Below are 20,721 nucleotides of genomic sequence, written 5' to 3' on the forward strand. Positions count from 1 at the left end.
CCTGGAGTCAAGCACACTGCATAGCACAGGATAGACATTCAATGAATGTTAGTTAAAATAAACTGAGGGGGAAAAAAATTCCTAACTCCATGTCAGAAGGCTCTGATTCTGAAAATAGTGGCTTGGAACAGAGGACCTGTGAGGAGAAGACCTGAATTTATAGGAGCTAGATCTACAGCTAATTTAAAAGTTTTAAATGATTGTCATTAGCTTTTTTTTCTTAACATTTCCACTGCATTATTAAAGAAATGGTACACATTAAAAGCACTGGCCTTAATGTTTTTGTACTGTTAGGGAAAGTTGCATGATTTGCATTAATAACTTTTCCCTTTGGGCATCATAAAACAATTTACACCATTTAAAATCACAGTTCTGAATTTACTCCGTGATATCAAAGTTTAATCAGCACAGTCCAAAAGATCCATACAGAGGTAAGATTTTAAAAATCACTCTTGAATTGCACAGAGCAAGTGCTCAACCAGCACCACTGGCTGGAATTCCCTGCACCTTCTGGCACTTGCTTCCTGGTTCCGGGGTTCAGGCCTGTGGGTACTTGGAGTTGTTAAAAGGATAGCCTGAGAGTGGTGGATCAAGAAACAGGGAAAGAATATTCAGACTTCAAAGCATCTCACTTCAGACATTCTACTTAAACTAGCTGAGAAAGACGTACAATCCTTTCCAGTTTGGGAAAAGGGGATGGAATAAGAGAGAACCTTCAGCAACTCATTTGGAAAGTCACGGAGGTTCGCGAACCAAGACTAGTGACAGAGGCAGGAACCGAACTGCAGCCCCTTGACTTATTCCGGTATGAGGATTTACACTGGCAGCTCAGATCCCACCTGTCTGGTTCAGAAGGACACAACATTTGGGCTCTGTGGGTTGTGAGTGGAGACTAAGTCTCCACCTAGTTGCTGTGACATTCCAGGTCCTCGGTTTTCTATAGTTCACTCTAGTTGGTATCGGTCCCACACTTGGGCACATTTAGAAACAAAAGGATTTTCTACCCTGTCATTAGCCTGCGGCTCTGGACACTGCAGGTAGATTTTCTTCCACAACAGGTAAAATGTTTCAAAAGCTAATGGTGGAAAGGAAACAAAAATACATCGAAAGACAAGGGTAAACATGTTTAAGAAATTAAAACAAAATGATCATTTATTGTTTTTAATACGTAGTCAAATATGACAGCAGTATTACACAAATTGCTCCCTTCTCCCCCTTCTAAAAATCCCAAACGTGTTAACTCCAACTGAAAGTGAAAGAAAACATGATTTAATTCTGAAAATCGCAATTGACAGAGAAAACACACATAGCATTTGGTCACCACCAGCTTCCAGACCTTGAAAGATGAATTGTGTCACCATGGCAGTCGATACCCTGGCTTTCTTACAAAATTATTACTAGGAAAAAAACCAAAACAAAACAAGATTCCCCACATACTGTAAGCAGAAGAAATGCAGAAAAACTTGGTTTAAGAAGCTGTGTGAGGAGAACTTTAATGAATTATTGCAATCATAATGATCCCCAGGTAAAAGATAGATGGCAAATTAATAGACTGTAAGGAAATACATTCAAACTTAGATAATTAATCTTACAGTGAAAATAATCAAGAAGCTTGCAGAAGTATGTAGCATCTGAATTTTTGAACTTAAACAGAGGATTCCAGTAAAGGTCTTCTGCTATCAGACACCATCAGTGCAAATTCAGATACAATCGTTTTTACATTTGCAGGTTCAGGTATGTCAAGCATGAGGTCATCGTGAAGTATGCGAACATTATTTTACCATGAAAAAATGTGGTCTCCGATGTCTCATTGACATAGCAAAGGAAATAGGAATGATGCCCGGAGGACTGGAGTAAATTCAAAATGCTCAGTTTTCCAAGTATTAAATGAAGTTTTGGAAAACCTCAGCAAAATTAACCTTCACCTGGCAGACGTGTCCTTGATTTGAAGTCCAGGGCTGTGGAAAACAGAAACAAACTCGCAATGTGATGGGCTCACCCACCGTCTTCCCTTTTGTTTGGGGCTGACTGGGTGTAGAGGGTCGGATTTTCCCCCCAGTGTTCTCTTTCAGCAGCTCCACAGAGAGCTTTGTGATTCTGACAAAGGCTACAATTATATCCACTTCGAAATGCATTTACAAATATTCTCTGCGCTGGTCCAACTGGCCTGAAACACAGACAGCCCTCCGGGTGCCCGGCTTCTCCTCCTTTCACCCTTCAACGTTTCAATTGACTACAGGCAGAATTACCAGAAACAGTAGTAAATTCCTGGCACTGGAAGTTCCCATGATCCCAGCTGGCATGCAAAAAAAAAGGCTGTTTCTTTTTCCCCCTGAAAATAATGTACTTCCCAGGCACTGTCCAAATGCCTCAAATGAGGCAAATGAGAGATTTGTTTTGACCAACCAATGAAAAGACTTCCCCCTTCTCAGCTAGGGCCCTGAGATTTAGTTGTAATAAACACAAAGTGTTTGTGTCTAAAGAAACTTAATTCATTTCCCTAAAATGATTTTAACATTTTTCAGCAAGGGAAGCTCTGATTTCACTTGATGGTATTTTCAGAGTAGCCTGGTGGAAGACATTTCATATGAGTTTTTATTTCCCTGCTAAAACTATAACACTCGAGTATATTTTTGTTTAAACTAGCTTTAAAATGGTTGCTTAGGCATGACCACAAAGTCTAGACAATAGGATGGAGTCTGGGTCCCAAGATGGTTAAACTTCACAGAGATCCAGCTCTGGGTCTACAGATTACAGTACTCTTTCTTATCTTTTCCTCAGGAAAATTATTTATATTTTTTATTGTATTTTATTTCCTGTGTGTGGTTGGCTGTCTCATGGTCTCTGGTATAAGGGATTCAAAGAACATGGTCATGCCTTGTAAGTCAGAGGGGGATAGGCACAAAGTCTAATTTTGGTCATTACTTGCACATAAGTAACCCAATTCCCTAGAGCAAAAGCCTTAACGGTTTTAAGATTGGTGCCCTAGAAGAGGTACAGGTGGACGATGGCTGAGTTTTAGCTTAAATGAGGACACCTTTACCTTCTGGATGTCACATGTTTCTTAGCATAACTTACAGGATCTGTGCCCCAGTGTCTCAATGTCTGGACCACTTAAATTTGAGGTGGTCTTCATTGAATATTTATTTGCACATTGCTCTGAAGAAGCTGAAAATTCTGCTTGATAGCATATTTTGATCTTTACTTTTCCCATGAATCATTCCCATCCACCCACTCCTATACCTCTTCCCACATAACAAACGTCTAAAATTAGTTTCATGCTATGTATCTATTTGATAGGCACGAAAGGTTTACAGCTGCATGATTAGTAAGTGATATTTTGGTCATGAATATATATATATATATATATATTTGTAATGCTAGGGAAGAGCCAGACTTTTTTTAAAAAAAAAAATCAATACTCCAGTGGTAATGAGAGAAGTCACTGAGGTTTTTCAACTGGAATCAAAATGAATATATCACTATCTATCTGCCAAGGCAAAATTTTTTTACTTTATTCCATTAGGAGAGGCTTTTTTTATTAAAGTAATTCTCAAATGTTAATAAATCGTAGAAATTAGGAAAAGATGAGCACCAGCATATGATTTGCATTAATTTTTTTCCAGCTTTTTATTTTGAATTTAAAGTAACATAGACTCTTTCAGTGTGGACAGTATCTGGAAATTAACAAGAATTAACACTGAAAAGCCAATGATGATGGGTTCCATAACTTTGTTATGGAGAATCAATTCAAGAATTTAGGCTATTTTACTTGAACAATTATCATCTTACTGCTTTGCAATAATTGGATGGTTTAAAAGGTATGCCAGGCAGTAATTAGGCAGATACGTTGCAATTTAAGTTCAAATTGGAAGATCAACTTAATCAAAGCCTTAAGTGTTACCGTAGTGTCTGGTATGACAGTGGTAGAGAAGGAATTCATATACACACTTGAGGATCTCCTCGGTTGGAGTTTTCTGATTTCTGTGATGGTCTTGGGAGAGGTCACTCTGGACGTGCTTGTCAATATTTTATAGCCTTGGACTTCCTAATCAAGGCTTTTAGTCATGTGTTCATATTAGCAACTTGTAGCAAATAATTAAGAATGTTTCCAAAGTCTGGGTTGGTCTTTTAGCAAAGGAGTAGAGGGAGACCTGTATTCCAGTTGGGGGTTTGTTGTTATTTCTAAGATACTCTTAAGGGGTTGTCTTTTATAACTTCACCAAGTTTTCCAATTGGTGCAGCACAGACACAAGTACAAACACAGGGTTATTTATAGGAAATCACAGGAAAGCTGAAATAAGGCACATTAAATCAGCAGGAACTTTGGCTTGACATATTTAGACATTTGGACATTTCTAACTTTTGATTACTTGGGACAGTCAAATTTTTTTCCCAGAGAGGGGCAATAAAAAATCAATATCAGAGATAGAAAACTCAAGAAAAAAAAGAAATAGAAAGCTCATGCAGATATACTTAAAATTAGATGTACCAAACATCAACTTCTATGCACATTTTGAAAGCAGGATGTTGGAGCAAGATCTGTAGACATGTGAAATAACCAAAAGAAAACTCCTCCAAGTCTCTGAGATACTGAAGTTGTATGACACCAAGTCCCCAACCGAAGCAAAAATCATTGCAGCAGCTATTTCAGGGCAAAGTAAAAACACCAAACAGCCTTATCTCTCGTCATGAGAAAGTAAATTCCTAAGTTCCAGAGATAACCAATCTTCTGATTTCTCAATACATTTGTAAAACTGAGAGATGGAGAAATAGATAAAGATGATGTTGGGTTGTGGTTGAACTAGTGACTTTTATAGTCCCTTCTAATTCAAAGAGTTTCTGGTGCCAAGTCTTATTATTAATAAAAAACCTATCTATAATGAAGATTAAGTGACAAGAGAAACGTTTCTTTTTTCCTCCTGATATATTTTATTCATTAGATAATTCAGTAGTTTTCCCAATCTCACCCCAGAGGACATTTGGCAATGTCTGGAGACATCTTTCGTTTTCACAGCTGGGGTGTGTGTGTGTATGTGAGCTACTGGCATGTAGTCAACAGAAGCCCGTAAGCTGCCAAACGCCCTACAATGCAAGGGACCACTCCCACCAGCCCATCCCCCATCGAGAATTAGGGGGCCCAAAATGTCAACAGTGCTGAGGTTGAGAAAACCTGAGACAGTCTAATGAATGACAAACAACCACACACACCTAAAGTGCAAATGTTTCTTTGATCGGTGCTTCTGGAAGACCTTGAAATGATGCTGATAATTCACAAAGCCACAACAGAAATATTAGAGTAAGATAGTGAACTGTTATAGCACCTGATCAGGAAGGATTTAAGTGACCTAGAAAGTCCTCCTGGGTCTGGGACAATTTTGGATGAGTAACTGTTCCTCTTATAAATGAAATTAACACATCCTTTGAAACAGAGCAAACAGCAGAGATGGGCAGTGATGTATCATATTTCAGAAACGTTCCTCAGGCCAATACTTGAGAGTTCCCTATCTAAGTAGAATAGAAATTGGAACTGGAAATTGGATAGAGTAATAGTGATCCTATCAATTTGCAAAGTTGTGTTTGAGGATTTCACCATATTACAATTATCAGTGGACATGCCTGATCTCTTATTGTTTGTATTTATCACTGTATATCACAAGATCTAGCACAGCAACTTGGTTCCGGTAGGTGCTCAACAAATATTTAAGTGAATTGGCTGGTTGAATGAATGAACAAATAAAGAAATGAATCAAAGTGCTCTGTAAAATGTAAAGTGCTCTACAAACACAAGGAAATAGGAGTATATAATACATCATGCCACAGACCTCATAATATTTGCTCAAAAAAGCTTCTTAGGTTCAAATGAATGATGATAATTTAGTAAGAAAACCTGCTATGAAGATTATTAGTTTTCAGGTACATCTGGGAAGAAATGAAACAAAGGCAGTACAATTTTATATGGCACAAGATAGTATTGCTAACTTAGGTGGCCACAGGTAGGAGTGAAAGAAAGGGACATGCAAAACCAAATAAAGACTCTGAAATAGCCAGAACTTGAAATTACTGGTTGTTATAAAATGGTACCATTCTTAAGACAGCCACATGATGAAGGAATATGGGTCCAATGTTCTCTATTATAAGACAGAACAGAGAGTCAGTATAGCAAACAAAATTTGCTTTTAGGTAGAGTGTGCCATCTAAGCTGCTTGGTTGGCCTTGAATGCTGATGAAGGGGTGTCGGCAAAGGGAACTGGAACAAAAACAACCAGTCAGGAGTTTTAAGTTCAAGACCCAGTTCTGATGCCGGGAAAATTACTATATCTCTGGGCCTCAATTTTTCTGATCTGTAAATGAAGAGGTCGGATTAGATGACCTCCAGTGATTCTGGCATATAGATGCTGATGTTAAAAGCTGGAGGCTGGGAAAGTAAAAACAAGAGCAATCTTTGGGAATTAATAAAACACATCATAATAAAATATCCAAAAAATGCTGGAAGAAATACAAAGCAAAATAACATTTCATAGGAGGAAGAAGCCTTAACCATAGCATCTATTTTTCAGTTAGTCTTACTTAAATATTAATTTCTTATCATGGAAGTGTCTTCCACCAAGGCATGGGTTCCAGCAAAACTTTTTTTTTTGCCCTGGGCTATAGACACTAAGAGCATTACCAAATTTATACTCCCTCAGAATGAGGAAACAACATAAGAATTTTTTGCCAAAACTAATAAATCACACTAATCTGAGAATATATATTATCTACATATTAGCAACATTTAAATTTATTTTATTACTTTCATATAGTGTGCATTTGCAAATTTTTACATTTAAAATTAAGTTCCACATATTTTTACATTTTAATGTGACAGCCCCTTACATTTGTGTTACAGGGATAAAACACATATTTGAAATTATTCGTTTGAGGTATTTTCTTCTAAAGAGAAGCCTGCTGGTCAGCTCCTGAGCTTCCCTTTGTTGTGAAGAGTAAACTGGGAAATCAGAAGAAACTAGAGAGGCTCAGTGGCTCTGTACAATAAAGAGCTGAGCCAGAGGAAGGATGCACACAGGGACTTTGTTGTGGGAGAGGAGGGATAGTTGAGGCTGATGTCATGCAGAGGAAATATTAAGAGAAAATATCAATATGGGAAAAAAAGAATTTAAGCAGTTCTGTGTGGTTTGAGTGGATTCTCCTTTGGCATTTTCTCAAGAACTGTATTGATTTGATTGTCTTTGAATGCTTTTAGGATTGATGGACTTTTTTCCCTTGGAATACAAATCTGTGCTGGTACTGGACCAACAGATGTGCTTTATATGGGTTCTGTTGACTTAAAGTTTTAAAAGTCTATACATTTAGTCAATCTACATAATAATAATCTTGCAAGGAAGACAGGACAAAAATATTTTTATTTTCCAAACTTGCAAATTGAGACTCATGGCGGTTAAAGTGATTTTCCCAAGATAACATAGTGGAGACTCAAAGCTGTGTCAGCTGGGATTCTTTTCATTACACTATGCTGCCTCTCTGCGAGCAAAAACACTTAGATAGGCCCAGGAACTGTCAAATCTATTTCTTCTCCTCCTCCTTTTCTTCAAGGGGAGAGTGTTAAAAGGAAAGACCTCTACAGCAGTGTTAGTAGAATTTTCTGCAATGACAGGAGTGTTCTGTGTTGTCCAAATGGTAGCCACGAACCACACGTAACTACTGGGTGCTTGAAGTAGGGCTAGTGTGACTGAAGAACTGAATTTTTATTTTTATTGAATTTTAATTAATTTAAAGCGCTACACTTGGCTAATGGGTATAATATTGGACAGCACATTCTAGAAGCTCCCTGTGAGAGAGATGAGCAACTGTCCTAGGTATCTCAAACTAAAATAATAATGGGGGATACATTGTACTTTATTATTTATCTTTAGTTTTCTAGTTGTTAGTATATCTTGAAGTCCAAACCTGTCATAAACAAACCAACACTGTGGTCAAGTGTTGGCTTAAGATATTTTTCTTGACTTTTAGTACCTTTACCTGTTCACTAAATGTTTTTACAAATAATTAAGATGAAATAACTAACTTCCTCTGTAGCACCATTTATCTATTTCTCCAGAACATTGTATGTGTTCCTTTGCTATTCTTAATTTGTAAAATTATTTTTATTCTCTCTCTACTATGTTCATAATATATTAAGTAATGTACAGATGCACCCTTTCTAATACATAGTATATGTAAAGTCCAAAGCATCAGAGTTCATTCTGACTTTCCAGAAACTTTGTGTATGTCTGCTCTTCCTTTGCAGTAAATGGGCACAAAGAACAAACCAGAGATATAGAGTAGAATGAACGTTTCATGAAAAAAAGGGATTCAGCCAGCCTTTCACCTTACCACTAAAAGATTCATAAACAACAGAAACGTCTTACCACCTTTAACTTTGGGTTTGGTTGGGAAGTTTTTCCACACTTCAGCAGCCTTTTTACTTCTGAAAAGTTTTCCCTATTACTGGGTGCTGTAGTTCATTGAACGATTCAGAGTTTTATGTTATTTTACAGAATTGTCGATGTTTTTGAATCGAAAATGGAAGATGAGCTTCGAAAGGAATAAAGATAACATTACTACTTCAAAGAATTGCAAAAGGAGTTGGATATATATATATGCACGACTTATATAACTGTCAATCATCCCCTATTGGAAGCCACACCTAACACAAAAGCCAGTGAAAGAAGCATCATCTTATCCTAGAAGGAATCGTCTATGTGTTCCTTATGTCTTTGTAGAGTACCCGTTGCACCAGTTACATTGGCAAGTCATTTGGTTATTGCTAACTGACCAAACCTACACCACAAGAAATAAGTTGGGTTATTTCCTATAAACTGAACATAGCTATAGCAGAGAGATTGTCATCACATCCTTCAATCACCTTGCTACTCAATTTTTTTGCAATTATTATCTAAGCAGGTTAGGAAAAAATTATCACCCTCATCAGGTACTTAAAAATGTAAAGCAAAATATACTTGATGGAAAATGGCATGAGTTTACATCAGACAATTGTGATGATAAAATATGATACTCTGTTAGTGGACTGATGTCATTCGATGTAGACACGTGTATAGATGCTAAGTGGGTAGTAAAGTGCTGCTTACGAGACATCTCTGCTTCTTGATACCTGAATCTGCAAATGTTGGACACGGTACCCTACAGAAACCAATAGCTTCTTGGCACAACACGTAAGTTTCATGGGTCGAGATGTTGATGAAATTGTACACACAGTACCTGAATTTAAACTTTAGGAGCTCAGTATATATATTAACCACTTTCCTCCTCCAGGGATGACTTTCCTGTCTTCAGTCATGGGGAGGTTTCAAAATCTGGCCTGTGATTATGGGGCAAATGACAGATCCATCTAAGGAGCTTTTTGCATCTGCTTTATTTCACCAGGGAGGGAAGGGGTTGATATGAATGGGAGAGCGGATCAAATAGGCAGGAAAATGATCGGCACTGCACCTAATTGAACCACTTCCACTAAGTGACATAAAAATATTCTAATATTAAGGATTATTTTACAACTCTATGGAAGTATGCAGTAATGCATCTCGCATTTGTTTTGTCTTGATGACAAAATGCACTGAGTCACAAGAGCCTGCCTTGTGTTAGTTATAAACAAAAATATATTTATATATATATTTATGTAACTACTATGTGCTTTAAAGAAAATTACTGTATGATTCAGCAGGGTTCTTTCCTTCTTTTTATCGCCAGGGATGTGCTGCCTTGAATGCCTTCTTAGATTGGAATCGACAATGAAATGGGCCTTTCGGACTGAAACGGTAAAAAGTAAAAAGCGAAAACAAAAACCCCATGTGTTTAGAATCCCTTAACATTTTTGTTTCAAAAACAATTAGGGAACTCTTCGGATTGTTTCCTTTTGTTTCCTTCAGCCAAGAGCAACTGTGGCTTCATAGGACTTCACAGTGGGCGGTGGAGGCGATACTTCTTAAAACAAATCAGATGTTTAGCTCTGAGGCAGGGGAACCAGAAGCCTCCTTTGCCTCTCCCTCCTTCCACACACTCAGCTAAAAGGCTGCGATTCTGTCAACTGCTCATAGAGTGGGCAACCAGAACAAGGAAGAGGGAGGCGGAGTCGGAACCTCCAGGACAGGTAAAAGATTCATCCTGTAAAGTGATGAACTTGTTGGAACAGGTGGGTCTAGACCAGAAAACAAAACCCTTTAGCCACATGTCTGGTGAAAAGACAGAAAAACCTCTTATTTTGTGTTTGTTTTTGCTCCTGCATCAGCTCCTTTTCTCAGCAAACTGAAATATTCATCATTGCTCTTTTGAGTGAATGGGTTCAGGCTGTGGAACACAGTTATCAGAGAAGAATATTTGAACCAAGGTGTAGATCCCTCGTGAACTAAAGCTTTATTATTTTTTGTCTTGATCCCTTTGCAACCCTGCACCTTAAGCCAACAGCATTGTAATCTTGTCATATTTCTGAGAAGTCCACAGGAGACGTGCTGAGTGAACTATAGAGGTCATTCCACTAGGGAAGTCTATGTTCAGTGGTAATTGGTATCCTCTATAAGTTTTAGCGTTTTTTTTTTTACCCTTCCTGGGCTGGGCTTGTCCAGAAATCTCATCTCCTTCTGACTACAGCAGCTTAGGGCTCCTTTGTGTGTGTGTGTGTGTGTGTGTGTGTGTCTGTCTGTCTGTCTTAAAGGTATAGGCAAATTTTTAGTCTTAACACCTGTAAGCCAGCACTGGTGCTGTTCTGTCCTAGAAATTTTAGCACTGCTCTGATACAATAAAACCTTCTTTCTCTCCAACTGGTTCAACTTCAGCATAGGCAGGATGGCCAGAACCTCTTCGAAACTTCATCGCAGGCCATCTGCTTGGGCGTCTCTAAAACAGAAAATGCAAAATAGTGAACACCAGGGCGATGGTCATATCATAAGAAAAATATATTTGCCAAATATTTTAGATGAACTTCTGATTTAAATTTAGTAACATATTAAATGATCTCATTACTGCCACGGTTGGCATTATACACGCTCAAAGCACTCTCCATTATGGCAATACCAGCACCTCCCAGGTGACAGTCCCTTGGCCATACCTCCCCCCATAGGACTGAGAGCTTCTCAAAGGCATGGTTTATGTCTTATGCATATTTATGTCTAAAAGACTCCATAAGTGTCCCAATATAACTAAGCAAAAGTGAACGGTCATAAAAAACAAGTTTTCTTAATGTATAGCCACTGGCACTTTCTCTTCTCTGGAAGTTAATAATGATATCACTTCATTTCACTTATTAATTCACTCAAAAACTTAAGGCCATAAAATTCTACACAGTTCTTAGAAGTGTGCTTCAAATTTGGTGCTAGACTTCCTAGCAAAACAAAAAACCCCAAAACAAAACAAAACAAAAACTAAAAGATCGATCACATTAATATCTTAAGATTTTATTTATTAAGCTAAGACTTCCCATAGATGACTTTTGTGTTTGAAAATTAACAGATGTCGTGCCCTGAAAACTGAATCCAACATCAGAGGGCTCAGACAATCTCAAACCTATGTAAATAATTGCACATGTAGACACTGGTCCTAAAATACAGGTTATTTGTATTGACACTTCTCCCCAGCAGTAGGTCCATCAAACAAACCTTCTGTGATTTACAAATAGAAGTGCTAAAATGAATTATTAAGTTCCAGCAGCAGAAGACACTAAAAGGCATTTTGCGGCCACAGTGACACTAGGAACTATTACTCCATTTATCAGAGTGCTTGCAATTTTGGAGTAAATAAAACAATAAATATTAAAGGAAGTTTATTTCTATCTAAAGCATTTCAATGTGAAAAATGTTAAATATCAGTGTAGATATACAGGCATTTAGCAGCTTTCTAGATTTGCCAATTACATTCCACTGTCATGATTAATGGCTGTAAAAGAGCTTTCACGTCAGGTAGGAATGACTATGAGCTCTACCTTCTGGAAAAATACCAATCACGGTCATTGCATCCTGCCTACTAATAATATTATTAGTACTGTCTATATAACATTATGTGGTCAGAATGCTTTATATTTATTAGCTGATTAAGTCCCATGATGTAAGTGAAACTCAATTATCTTTACTTTCCAAGAGAAGAAGGTAAAACTGAGAGGGCTAAAGGGCAAAATAGTGTGTCTTTGTTGGAACTAAAACTCATCATCAATGGAAATATACTAATCGTTTCTAGGGAGATGGACCCCGTAATTTATGGTCACTCCTGTTTGTGGGAAAATGCCAATAGGCTCACTCTTTATAACCCCCACTCTGGTTTCAGTTACTTCACAACTGGGCTTCTTAGGGCACAGCTGCCCTTGTCTTTCTCTGAGTGAAGCAGCACCACTGAGTCTGTTCTGAAGCCCGACCTTCCAAGGCCCACCTGGCCTGTGGGTCCAGCAGGCAAGTACAGCCCTGTGAAGCAGCACAAAATTTACAACTCAGCACGTAAAGATGCTGTGTTACAGGTGACCATTAAAAAGGAGTGCGGATTATCATCAAGAAGTCAACAGACAGCAGGTGCTAGCGAGGATGTGATGGAATGGGAGGGAACCCTTAGACACTGTAGGTGGGAGTGTAGATTAGTCCAACCACTAGGGAAAACAACAGGGAAGTCCCTCAAAAAATTCAAAATAGATGATCCAGCAATTCCACTTCTGGTATATACCCAACGGAAATGAAAACAGGAGTTTGAAGAGATAAATGCACTCCCATGTTTATTGCAGCATTATTCACAATAGCCAAGATATGGAAACAACCTGAATGTCCATCAGTGGATGAATGGATAAAGAAGAGGTGGTATATACACAGTGGAATATTATTCTGCCATGAGAAAGGAGGACATCCTGCCGTTTGTGACAACATGGATGGACCTTGAGCACATTATGCTAAGCGAGGCAAGTCAGAGAGAGACAAGTACTGTATGATATCACTTATGTGTGGAATCTAAAAAAGTCAAACCTAAAAGAGTAACAAAAAGTAAAACAGTGGTTACCAGGGAATGGGGGGTGGGGAGATAAGATTGATGGTATTTAAGAGTATACGCTTGTAATGGGTATTAAATACTATTGTACTATAAGTATGTAATGCAATAAATGTCATTATGACAGCAACCATATTACAATATATAAATGTATCAAAGTAACACGCTGTATGCCTTAAATTTACACAACTTCAAATTTATCCAATAAAAAAAATAAAAAGGAGCACCATTAATAAGAATGTTGATGATGATGCTTGTGAAAGTTATATTTTATTAAGCTCTTAACTGTATTTCATGCAGTTAGTAGGTAATTTACATACACTATCTCATTTAATGTGTACAACTCAATCATTTACCTTTCGCACAAACCTAAAAAGCTAGCAAATGGCAGATCCAAAATTTAAAATGAGATCCGTCTACTTCCAAAGTTAATTCTCCCCACTATAGAAATTAGTTCTTAAAATTCAGTAGTTTGTGTATAACCTATCTGAGATTTGTGAACATGGCTCTATTTTTATTTCAATCTTAAACTATAACATTACCAACAACTTCAGCATTCTGTTAATAAGTCAGAATTACTAAGTTAATAATTCTCTTAGGTGAAAAGACTGAAGGATTATTGATAATGTTTATCATATTCTTTGTGAACTCATCACAGAGGTTCTCAAAATTGAAAGTACAAAAATATTGGACAATGAAGCTTCCTCTGTTAACACAGCACAGACTTATTTTCTGAATTAACTGCATATCCTTAAAGAAAATTTCTTTTGATTTACCACTACTCATTGTAGAAAAAATAAATACCCCAACACGATTTAAAATCACTAGAGATCCTACCACCCACACATAATTTGGTTCAACTATCAGTGTACATCACTTATATGCATTTCTAGAAACATTAAGTCATTGCAAATACTGTTTTATGGACTCCTTTATTTCCAATTAAGAGCAAGAAAAAATTTATGAACTATCCCTCTACAAAATTATTTTAAGTGTCTGTAGAGCAAACTACTTATAACTCAATATGATTTATATAGTCAATTTGATTTTGAGATTTTTTTCCAGATTTTTTGATAAAATAAATAATGTTACAGTGAATACTTTTGCTGCTAACCTGATGGGAATAAAATTATTGGGCCAAAGAGAATGCACAAATTATTTACTAAAAACACCTGAAATGTCTAACATGGTGCTAGATGCCATGTTGAAGGAAATATGACCAAAGAAAGGTATGAAACATGGTTTCCACATGGGAGATAAAAACCATTTCAGGGGAAAAGGATACATTGAGGTAAGACTTAATAAAGGGCTCAAATAAGCATTCTAAAGATGAACAAGATAGAATAGGTATAATCCAACTACAAAATTATTCAAGACTCCTATTTTATTTGTGCAAAACTGAAAATTTTATATTTACTCCTAGAGTTTTTGACCAGATGAAAATAGAGGGTATTTCCCATAATAATATGTTAAAATTTACAATGAAATCTAATAAACGTCATGCAACTGGGGTTTTAAACATTTGGTCCGATTTTACATTCTTTTACAATTCCTTGATATCTCAATTCTAGCCCTAAAAATACCAGAGTAATAAATTTACCAAAATTCTGCTTCCTTTCTAGAATGCTTTCACATATCACAAATCAATTATATGATCAAAAATAAATCACTTGATTTCTCTGGGCCTTTGTTTCCTTGTCTGTAAAATGATATCTGAGGATTTGTCCTCTAAAATTGTAGGATCCTTATGCTTGCTTCCCAGAGATAACTGACTTGAACACTGGAGAGAAAAATTATTTAAAAACTCCTCTGGGGAATTCCCTGGTGGCGCAGTGGTTGAGAATCTGCCTGCCAATGCAGGGGACACGGGTTCGAGCCCTGGTCCGGGAAGATCCCACATGCCACGGAGCAACTAGGCCCGTGAGCCACAAGTACTGAGCCTGCGCGTCTGGAGCCTGTGCTCCACAAGAGAGGCCACGACAGTGAGAGGCCCGCGCACCGCGATGAAGAGTGGCCCCCACTTGCCGCGACTAGAGAAAGCCCGCGCACGGAAACGATGACCCAACACAGACATAAATAAATAAACAAATAAATAAAAATTTAAAAAACAAACAAACAAAAACTCCTCTGGGTCGTGGTTGTCCTGACCATTGTCCCTCCTGCCTTCCTCCACTGACTTTTAGGATCCCTAAATTTAAAGGAAATCTATGTAAATTAGTCCTAACTGAAGTTGTTTTCCTAGGTCAATCTGTAATTGTTCAGAGATTTCCTTATATAAATGAAAAAAGGGGGCAGTTCTGTGACTTCCACAGAATGACTGAATGTTTAGTTCTCATAGAACAATCTTTAAGGTTGGTGCTACAATATGAGACGTCTATCCAATGGACAAAGAATGGGCATCATGTCTGGCTCTGCCATGAAGTATGACGGACAGGTCACAACCCAGCATTTAATACTTTTTTCTTGAGGCTTAGACATGTCCAAATCTGTGTTCTTTTTAGAATGGCTAATTCAGATTGTTACAGAAACTGATGGGGGCCACAGGGTCACGCGCTAACAGAGCAGGATATATGCTGAAAATTGAAAAATTCAAACCAGACTGTAATGTTAATTCATTACAGAGATTCAGGGTGTCATGCCTTAAAACATGACTGGGTGTAATGCGTGGGTGATCTCTAATTTCATTTCTGAGAATTATTTATGCGATTAATCAAATTCGGAAGTAAATGTTCACACTATGTTGGCACTGGGGTGGGCCGTGAAAGCAGGTATTCTCCCTAATTACTCCTTCAGAACTATTAATTGAACAGTCATCCAGATCTGTCTCAATGGTCTGTGGCAAGATAATTAGCTGAAATATCCACAAACAAACCTGCAGGGTACCCTCCGTTAGTAGTGTAAACAAAACTGCAGCTGGAGACCTGTCTTCAAGCTCGGAGAGCAGAGCGGAGAGTGCTTTTTATGGGTTAGATGAACCCTTGAAAGGCAGTTACTAGGTGTGAGTGTGAAAGACAAGGGGTTAATTTTGAAATTCAAGGCCCAGCTAGAAGACACCTGTGGTGTCTGATGGCGTTTGACAAGCAGTTGTTCTGAAATTTCTAGTATTTCTTCAGTAAACAGTAGGAAGTGGAAAGAGGCTGGGATCCTGAGGCACGGACAGCATCTTGGTCCTGTCACTTCCCAGCACAAGACTCAGGCACAGTCCCATGTTTTGTTACTTAGTTTCCCCATTTGAAAAATGAAATGAACTGGATGATTGTTTTCTCAAGATTTTCTTTTCTTTTTTAATTAAAAAAAAAAAAATTAAGCCATGGACCCTTTGTTCCAATGAAATTTTACCTGGAAGCCCAAACAGGATCACTCAGAGTATAGGTCTCTCTTCATTGTGATGGAGGAAACCCTGCTCACACACTCCCTGAGCCCTGGGTGGGGGAGCCTATGGATCCTATACCTTCTAGAGCATGTTTTTGGAAACTATAGAATGAAATATGCATTTCTCAGACTTGGATACAAATCACAAGGGATCTTGTTAAAATGTAGATTCTGATTCAGCAGGTCTGGGGAGAGGCCCAGGACTCTGTGTTTCTAACAAGGTCCCAGGTGATGCTGATGCTACTGGTCAGTTGGAACTGCAAGGGTAATGTTTCTCTACAGTCTCTGCAATCAGGAGCATTCTTTAAAAGTGGGTGGAAGAAAAAATATTGAACTTTAACTTTCCTTGAGTCTCCAGTGGATCTTCGTGGAAATTGATGTGTTCATACAACTGGGTCAACCTTTCCATATTTAGCTTTGATCACTTTTGACTGTCCAGAGGATGGGAATCTTTTCTCTTCTTCATACTTCTAAGTACAAATTATTCTCTAATCTCCTTATTTTGTGTTGAATATTATTTCAACACAGGTTACATTCAGTTATAAATCTGGGTTGCCAGATTTAGCAAATAAATCTACAGGACAACAGTTAAATTTGAATGGTAGACAAACAATGAGTAATTTTTTAAAACTATACTTCCTGGGACATATTTATGCTAAAAAATTACTCATTGTTTATTTGAAATTAAAATTTATCTAAGTGACGTGTATTTGATTTGGCAAACCTATCCATAGGAAAACACAATATAATGGCTCTGGGCCCTGGCCAGTCAAACTTGCAATCTAATTAAAATAAATGACTCCTGTTTGTGGCTGTGTCTCTTTGCTTCATGAATTGTAGGTCACTTTTTTCTTAAAAAGAGTAACTCAAATGGATTTGTCTACCTTTTGGTGTGGCCAAGAATTCCAAGCAATAATTCTTGTGTGAAGCAAAGTCTGGGTGTTTTTTGTTTTTTTTAAATTTTTATTGGAGTATAGTTGATTTACAATGTTGTGTTAGTTTCAGGTGTACAGCAAAGTGAGTCAGTTATACAAATACATATATCCACTCTTTTTTGGATTCTTTTCCCATATCGGTAATTACAGAGTATTGAGTAGAGTTCCCTGTGCTATACAGTAGGTCCTTATAAGTTACCTACTTTATATATACTAGTGTTTATATGTCAATCCCAATCTTCCAATTTATCCCTTCCCCCTACCTTACACCCTGGTAACCATAAGTTTGTTTTCTACATCTGTAACTCTATTTCTGGGTGTTTTTTACACATTCTCTACTCATCCTATTTTGGTTGCTTTTCCTCATGTGGAAGTTGTTTTACTGACCTGCAGTTGCCTCTTTTCCAACCTAAAATTACGACTTGCCAGTGGTCTGTTGCCTTCATTCTAAAACTGTGCTATGGATAATCCTGAAGAATTAGTTAATAAAACCATAGTTAATACATGCCCAAGATGAAAATTGTCCCAAAGCATGTGAAGAACAGCTATTTACTGGGAATAACAAAATCATCATATTACTCACATAATTTTCCAAAAGCAAAAGTATTCTTAAAGGGGGAGGGATAGATCGGGAGTTTGGGATTGACATGTACACACTGCTATATTGAAAATAGATAACCAACAAGGACCTACTGTATAGCACAGGGAACTCTGCTCAGTATTCTGTAATAACCTAAATAGGAAAAGAATTTGAAAAAGAATAGATACATGTATAGGTATAACTGAATTACTCTGTTGTACAACTGAAACTGATACAACATTGTTAATCAACTATACTTCAATATAAAATAAAAATTAAAAAATAAAATAAAATGAAATTAAGTGATTCTCTATTGGCTCCTAAATTAAGTACAAATTCTTTAATACAGGAAGAAAGATCTTTCAATCACACAGTTCAAACACTTAATGTCCATTTTTTTTAAATAGCCCAGTGGATTTCAGACATGACTAAAAATAACATTACTTGGGGAGACTAAAAAAAAAGTATTGAAATCAAAGCCCACCTTGGCCAACTGATTTAGAATCTCTCGCTGGGGCCCAGGCAGGTGGATTTTTTAAAAAAGTTCTTTGGGTCAGTCAGATGCACAGTGAGTGTTGAGAACCACTTTCCATGTCTACACCCCATGCTCTCCTACTCCGAGCTTTCGCCTGTGGTTTTCCCCTAAACTGGAATGCCACTTACTTCATCATTTTTACTTATACAAACACTATCCATTTCATATTATTTCCGAGAAAGATTTCTGGATTCCTACCTACAGATTAGAAGTTACTTTTCATTCTCCTGTGTTGTCTCAGACATTTCCTGATATTTTAGCTACATCTCTTGTCACATTTTAGCACACATTGTGGTTGTTTATGCGGTTGCATACATGTACTCTATGTATCTGTCCTTGCGGTCAAAGTCATATCTGTTCAACTCTGAAATAGCCATGGCAGTGGTGTACTGAAGATATTTGATATCTGGAGTAGATCCTTTTTGTAACATCTGCCTCCTCTGCAAGACAACATTATTTTCAGTCATAATCAGAAAAGGAAATGAATAATAATAATGGACAGAAAAGAAGCAGACACTGAAAACCTTCCTGTTTTGAACTTCATAGATATAATCACACCAGCAAAAAACATTATAAATAAAAAACAAAACAAATATTACTGTACAAAAAGGGAAGATGCAATGACAATGTATTTTTGAAAAAAGGGGGAAAAGGGAATATTGAGGGAATATTGAGGGAATATTGCCGAATGAGTGAGGACCATGTTCAGAGAACGATTTGCACTTTGCAATAATAGAATTTAAGTAACCCAAGTTCTTTTTCTTTGTCTTTACAACCATAGTGCCATCGTTCTTTCTTTTGAATCTACTGTTTTAACACAGATGCGTGTAGTACTATGTGGGTTGGAGACCCGTTGATCCTGAACACGTACAAGGAACTCCAGATTCTTATGGAGTCATGATTCAAAAGAATTCATTTATTCTCTAAATGAATGCATGCAGCTGAGTCGGCTATCAGGAGCCAAGTGTGTAACTGGGAGTTCTCTGAATTAAGTTTCATGTAGAAGACCATATTCATCAAAGGAAAAGTAAGAAGACTGTGCTCAGTTGAAGTTTACGTATATGCTATGTTAGTAAAGCTCAACAGTGACTGAATCAACTCTTTAGACCTTAGATCAGCAAAAGTTTTTAACACAATTTAGAATTTCAGGTACACAGTGATAATACAAATCTCACCTTTTTTAGTCAGTTCTATTGTAATTATACCATTCTCTATAGACAATGCGCCCCCTTATGACCTGCACCTGGGGCAGATTGCTTTCAAAGCCCTGCCCTTGGTTCCGCATTGATCTACCATGTCTAGCAAAGTGTGATGCACAAGGAGATTCACGAGTGTTCGTATAGACTTGCATAGATCTTCTACAGTTTATGCCCCGTGAGAGACTCAGCACACAGAGACTTTTTTCCTCTTTTGACTTCAACCCATTATTGGGCATTTTGTTGCCCCAAATGCGAATGACTGGTTTATAGTGACTCTTAGCGCATTCATGTGGATATAACTGCATTCAGTCAGCCAGTCAAATTTCTATTTAAGCACCTATATGTAAAACACAACACTGAACTTAAGGCATTTAAAGTATATTAAGGGAAAATAAGGTATTTGCATACAAAAGCTTGAATACACTTGAAGCTAAAAATTCAGACAAGAGATTTGATTACTCAGTATAAGGTCAAGTATGTGCTGAAAGTATTTAAAAGTAAATTTTATGAGTTTGGAGGAAAGAGGTCTTCTTTTGGATTTGAGTCATCAGAGATGGTTTCATGAGCAGATTGAACATGAAGATAGAGGACAGAATGAAACTCTCAGGGCAGACTGCAGGCTGCTTGCCACTGGTTTCTTGCGCTTTGTTTTTCCCCTCTACTTTATCCCCTCCAGCAACTTTAATAACTTCAACATTCTCTTCTTCAGGATTCCTCCTCAGTCGTTTTGAAAATATCCACTTTTATCTCCTCTATATTGCTCATTCTATCTTATCTCAAAACAGCCACCTCCAAGGCCTGGCCATCTCATGGCACTGCACTACCTCTAATTCCTTTAAATTAAGTTCTCCCACCCTTACCTTAAATCCTCATCTCCTACGTTTTCCTATTCCAGACCCTAAGCTGTCACAACTACTGCAGAAAAAAGTGACATATTCGCGTTAACCCAGCCCCGAAGAATTGAGGCGGGGGATAGATGGGCCCCGGGCGCAGAAGATGGAGCTCGTCCCCTGTGGACGGAAACTCAATAATAGCAGGAAAATTGGAGAGGCCGAGCCCCGCCCAGATAAGAGACAAGAGACCACATATTTC

At 37.6% G+C, this 20,721-nt stretch overlaps 1 protein-coding gene across 2 annotated transcripts in view; it reads right to left on the reverse strand.

The window, feature by feature from the left end:
- Positions 1-1,125: 1,125 nt before the first annotated feature.
- PLXDC2 (plexin domain containing 2) overlaps positions 1,126-20,721 on the reverse strand; it is a 419,623-nt gene continuing 400,027 nt past the window's right edge. For both annotated transcript variants that reach the window (XM_061178854.1, XM_061178848.1), the window contains exon 15: positions 1,126-10,887. In XM_061178854.1, coding sequence (XP_061034837.1) covers positions 10,771-10,887 — 117 coding nt within the window. In that variant the 3' untranslated portion in view covers positions 1,126-10,770. The remainder of the gene's footprint in view (positions 10,888-20,721) is intronic.

The sequence above is a fragment of the Eubalaena glacialis genome, chromosome 2 (assembly GCF_028564815.1).
Source record: "Eubalaena glacialis isolate mEubGla1 chromosome 2, mEubGla1.1.hap2.+ XY, whole genome shotgun sequence".
NCBI lineage: Eukaryota > Metazoa > Chordata > Mammalia > Artiodactyla > Balaenidae > Eubalaena > Eubalaena glacialis.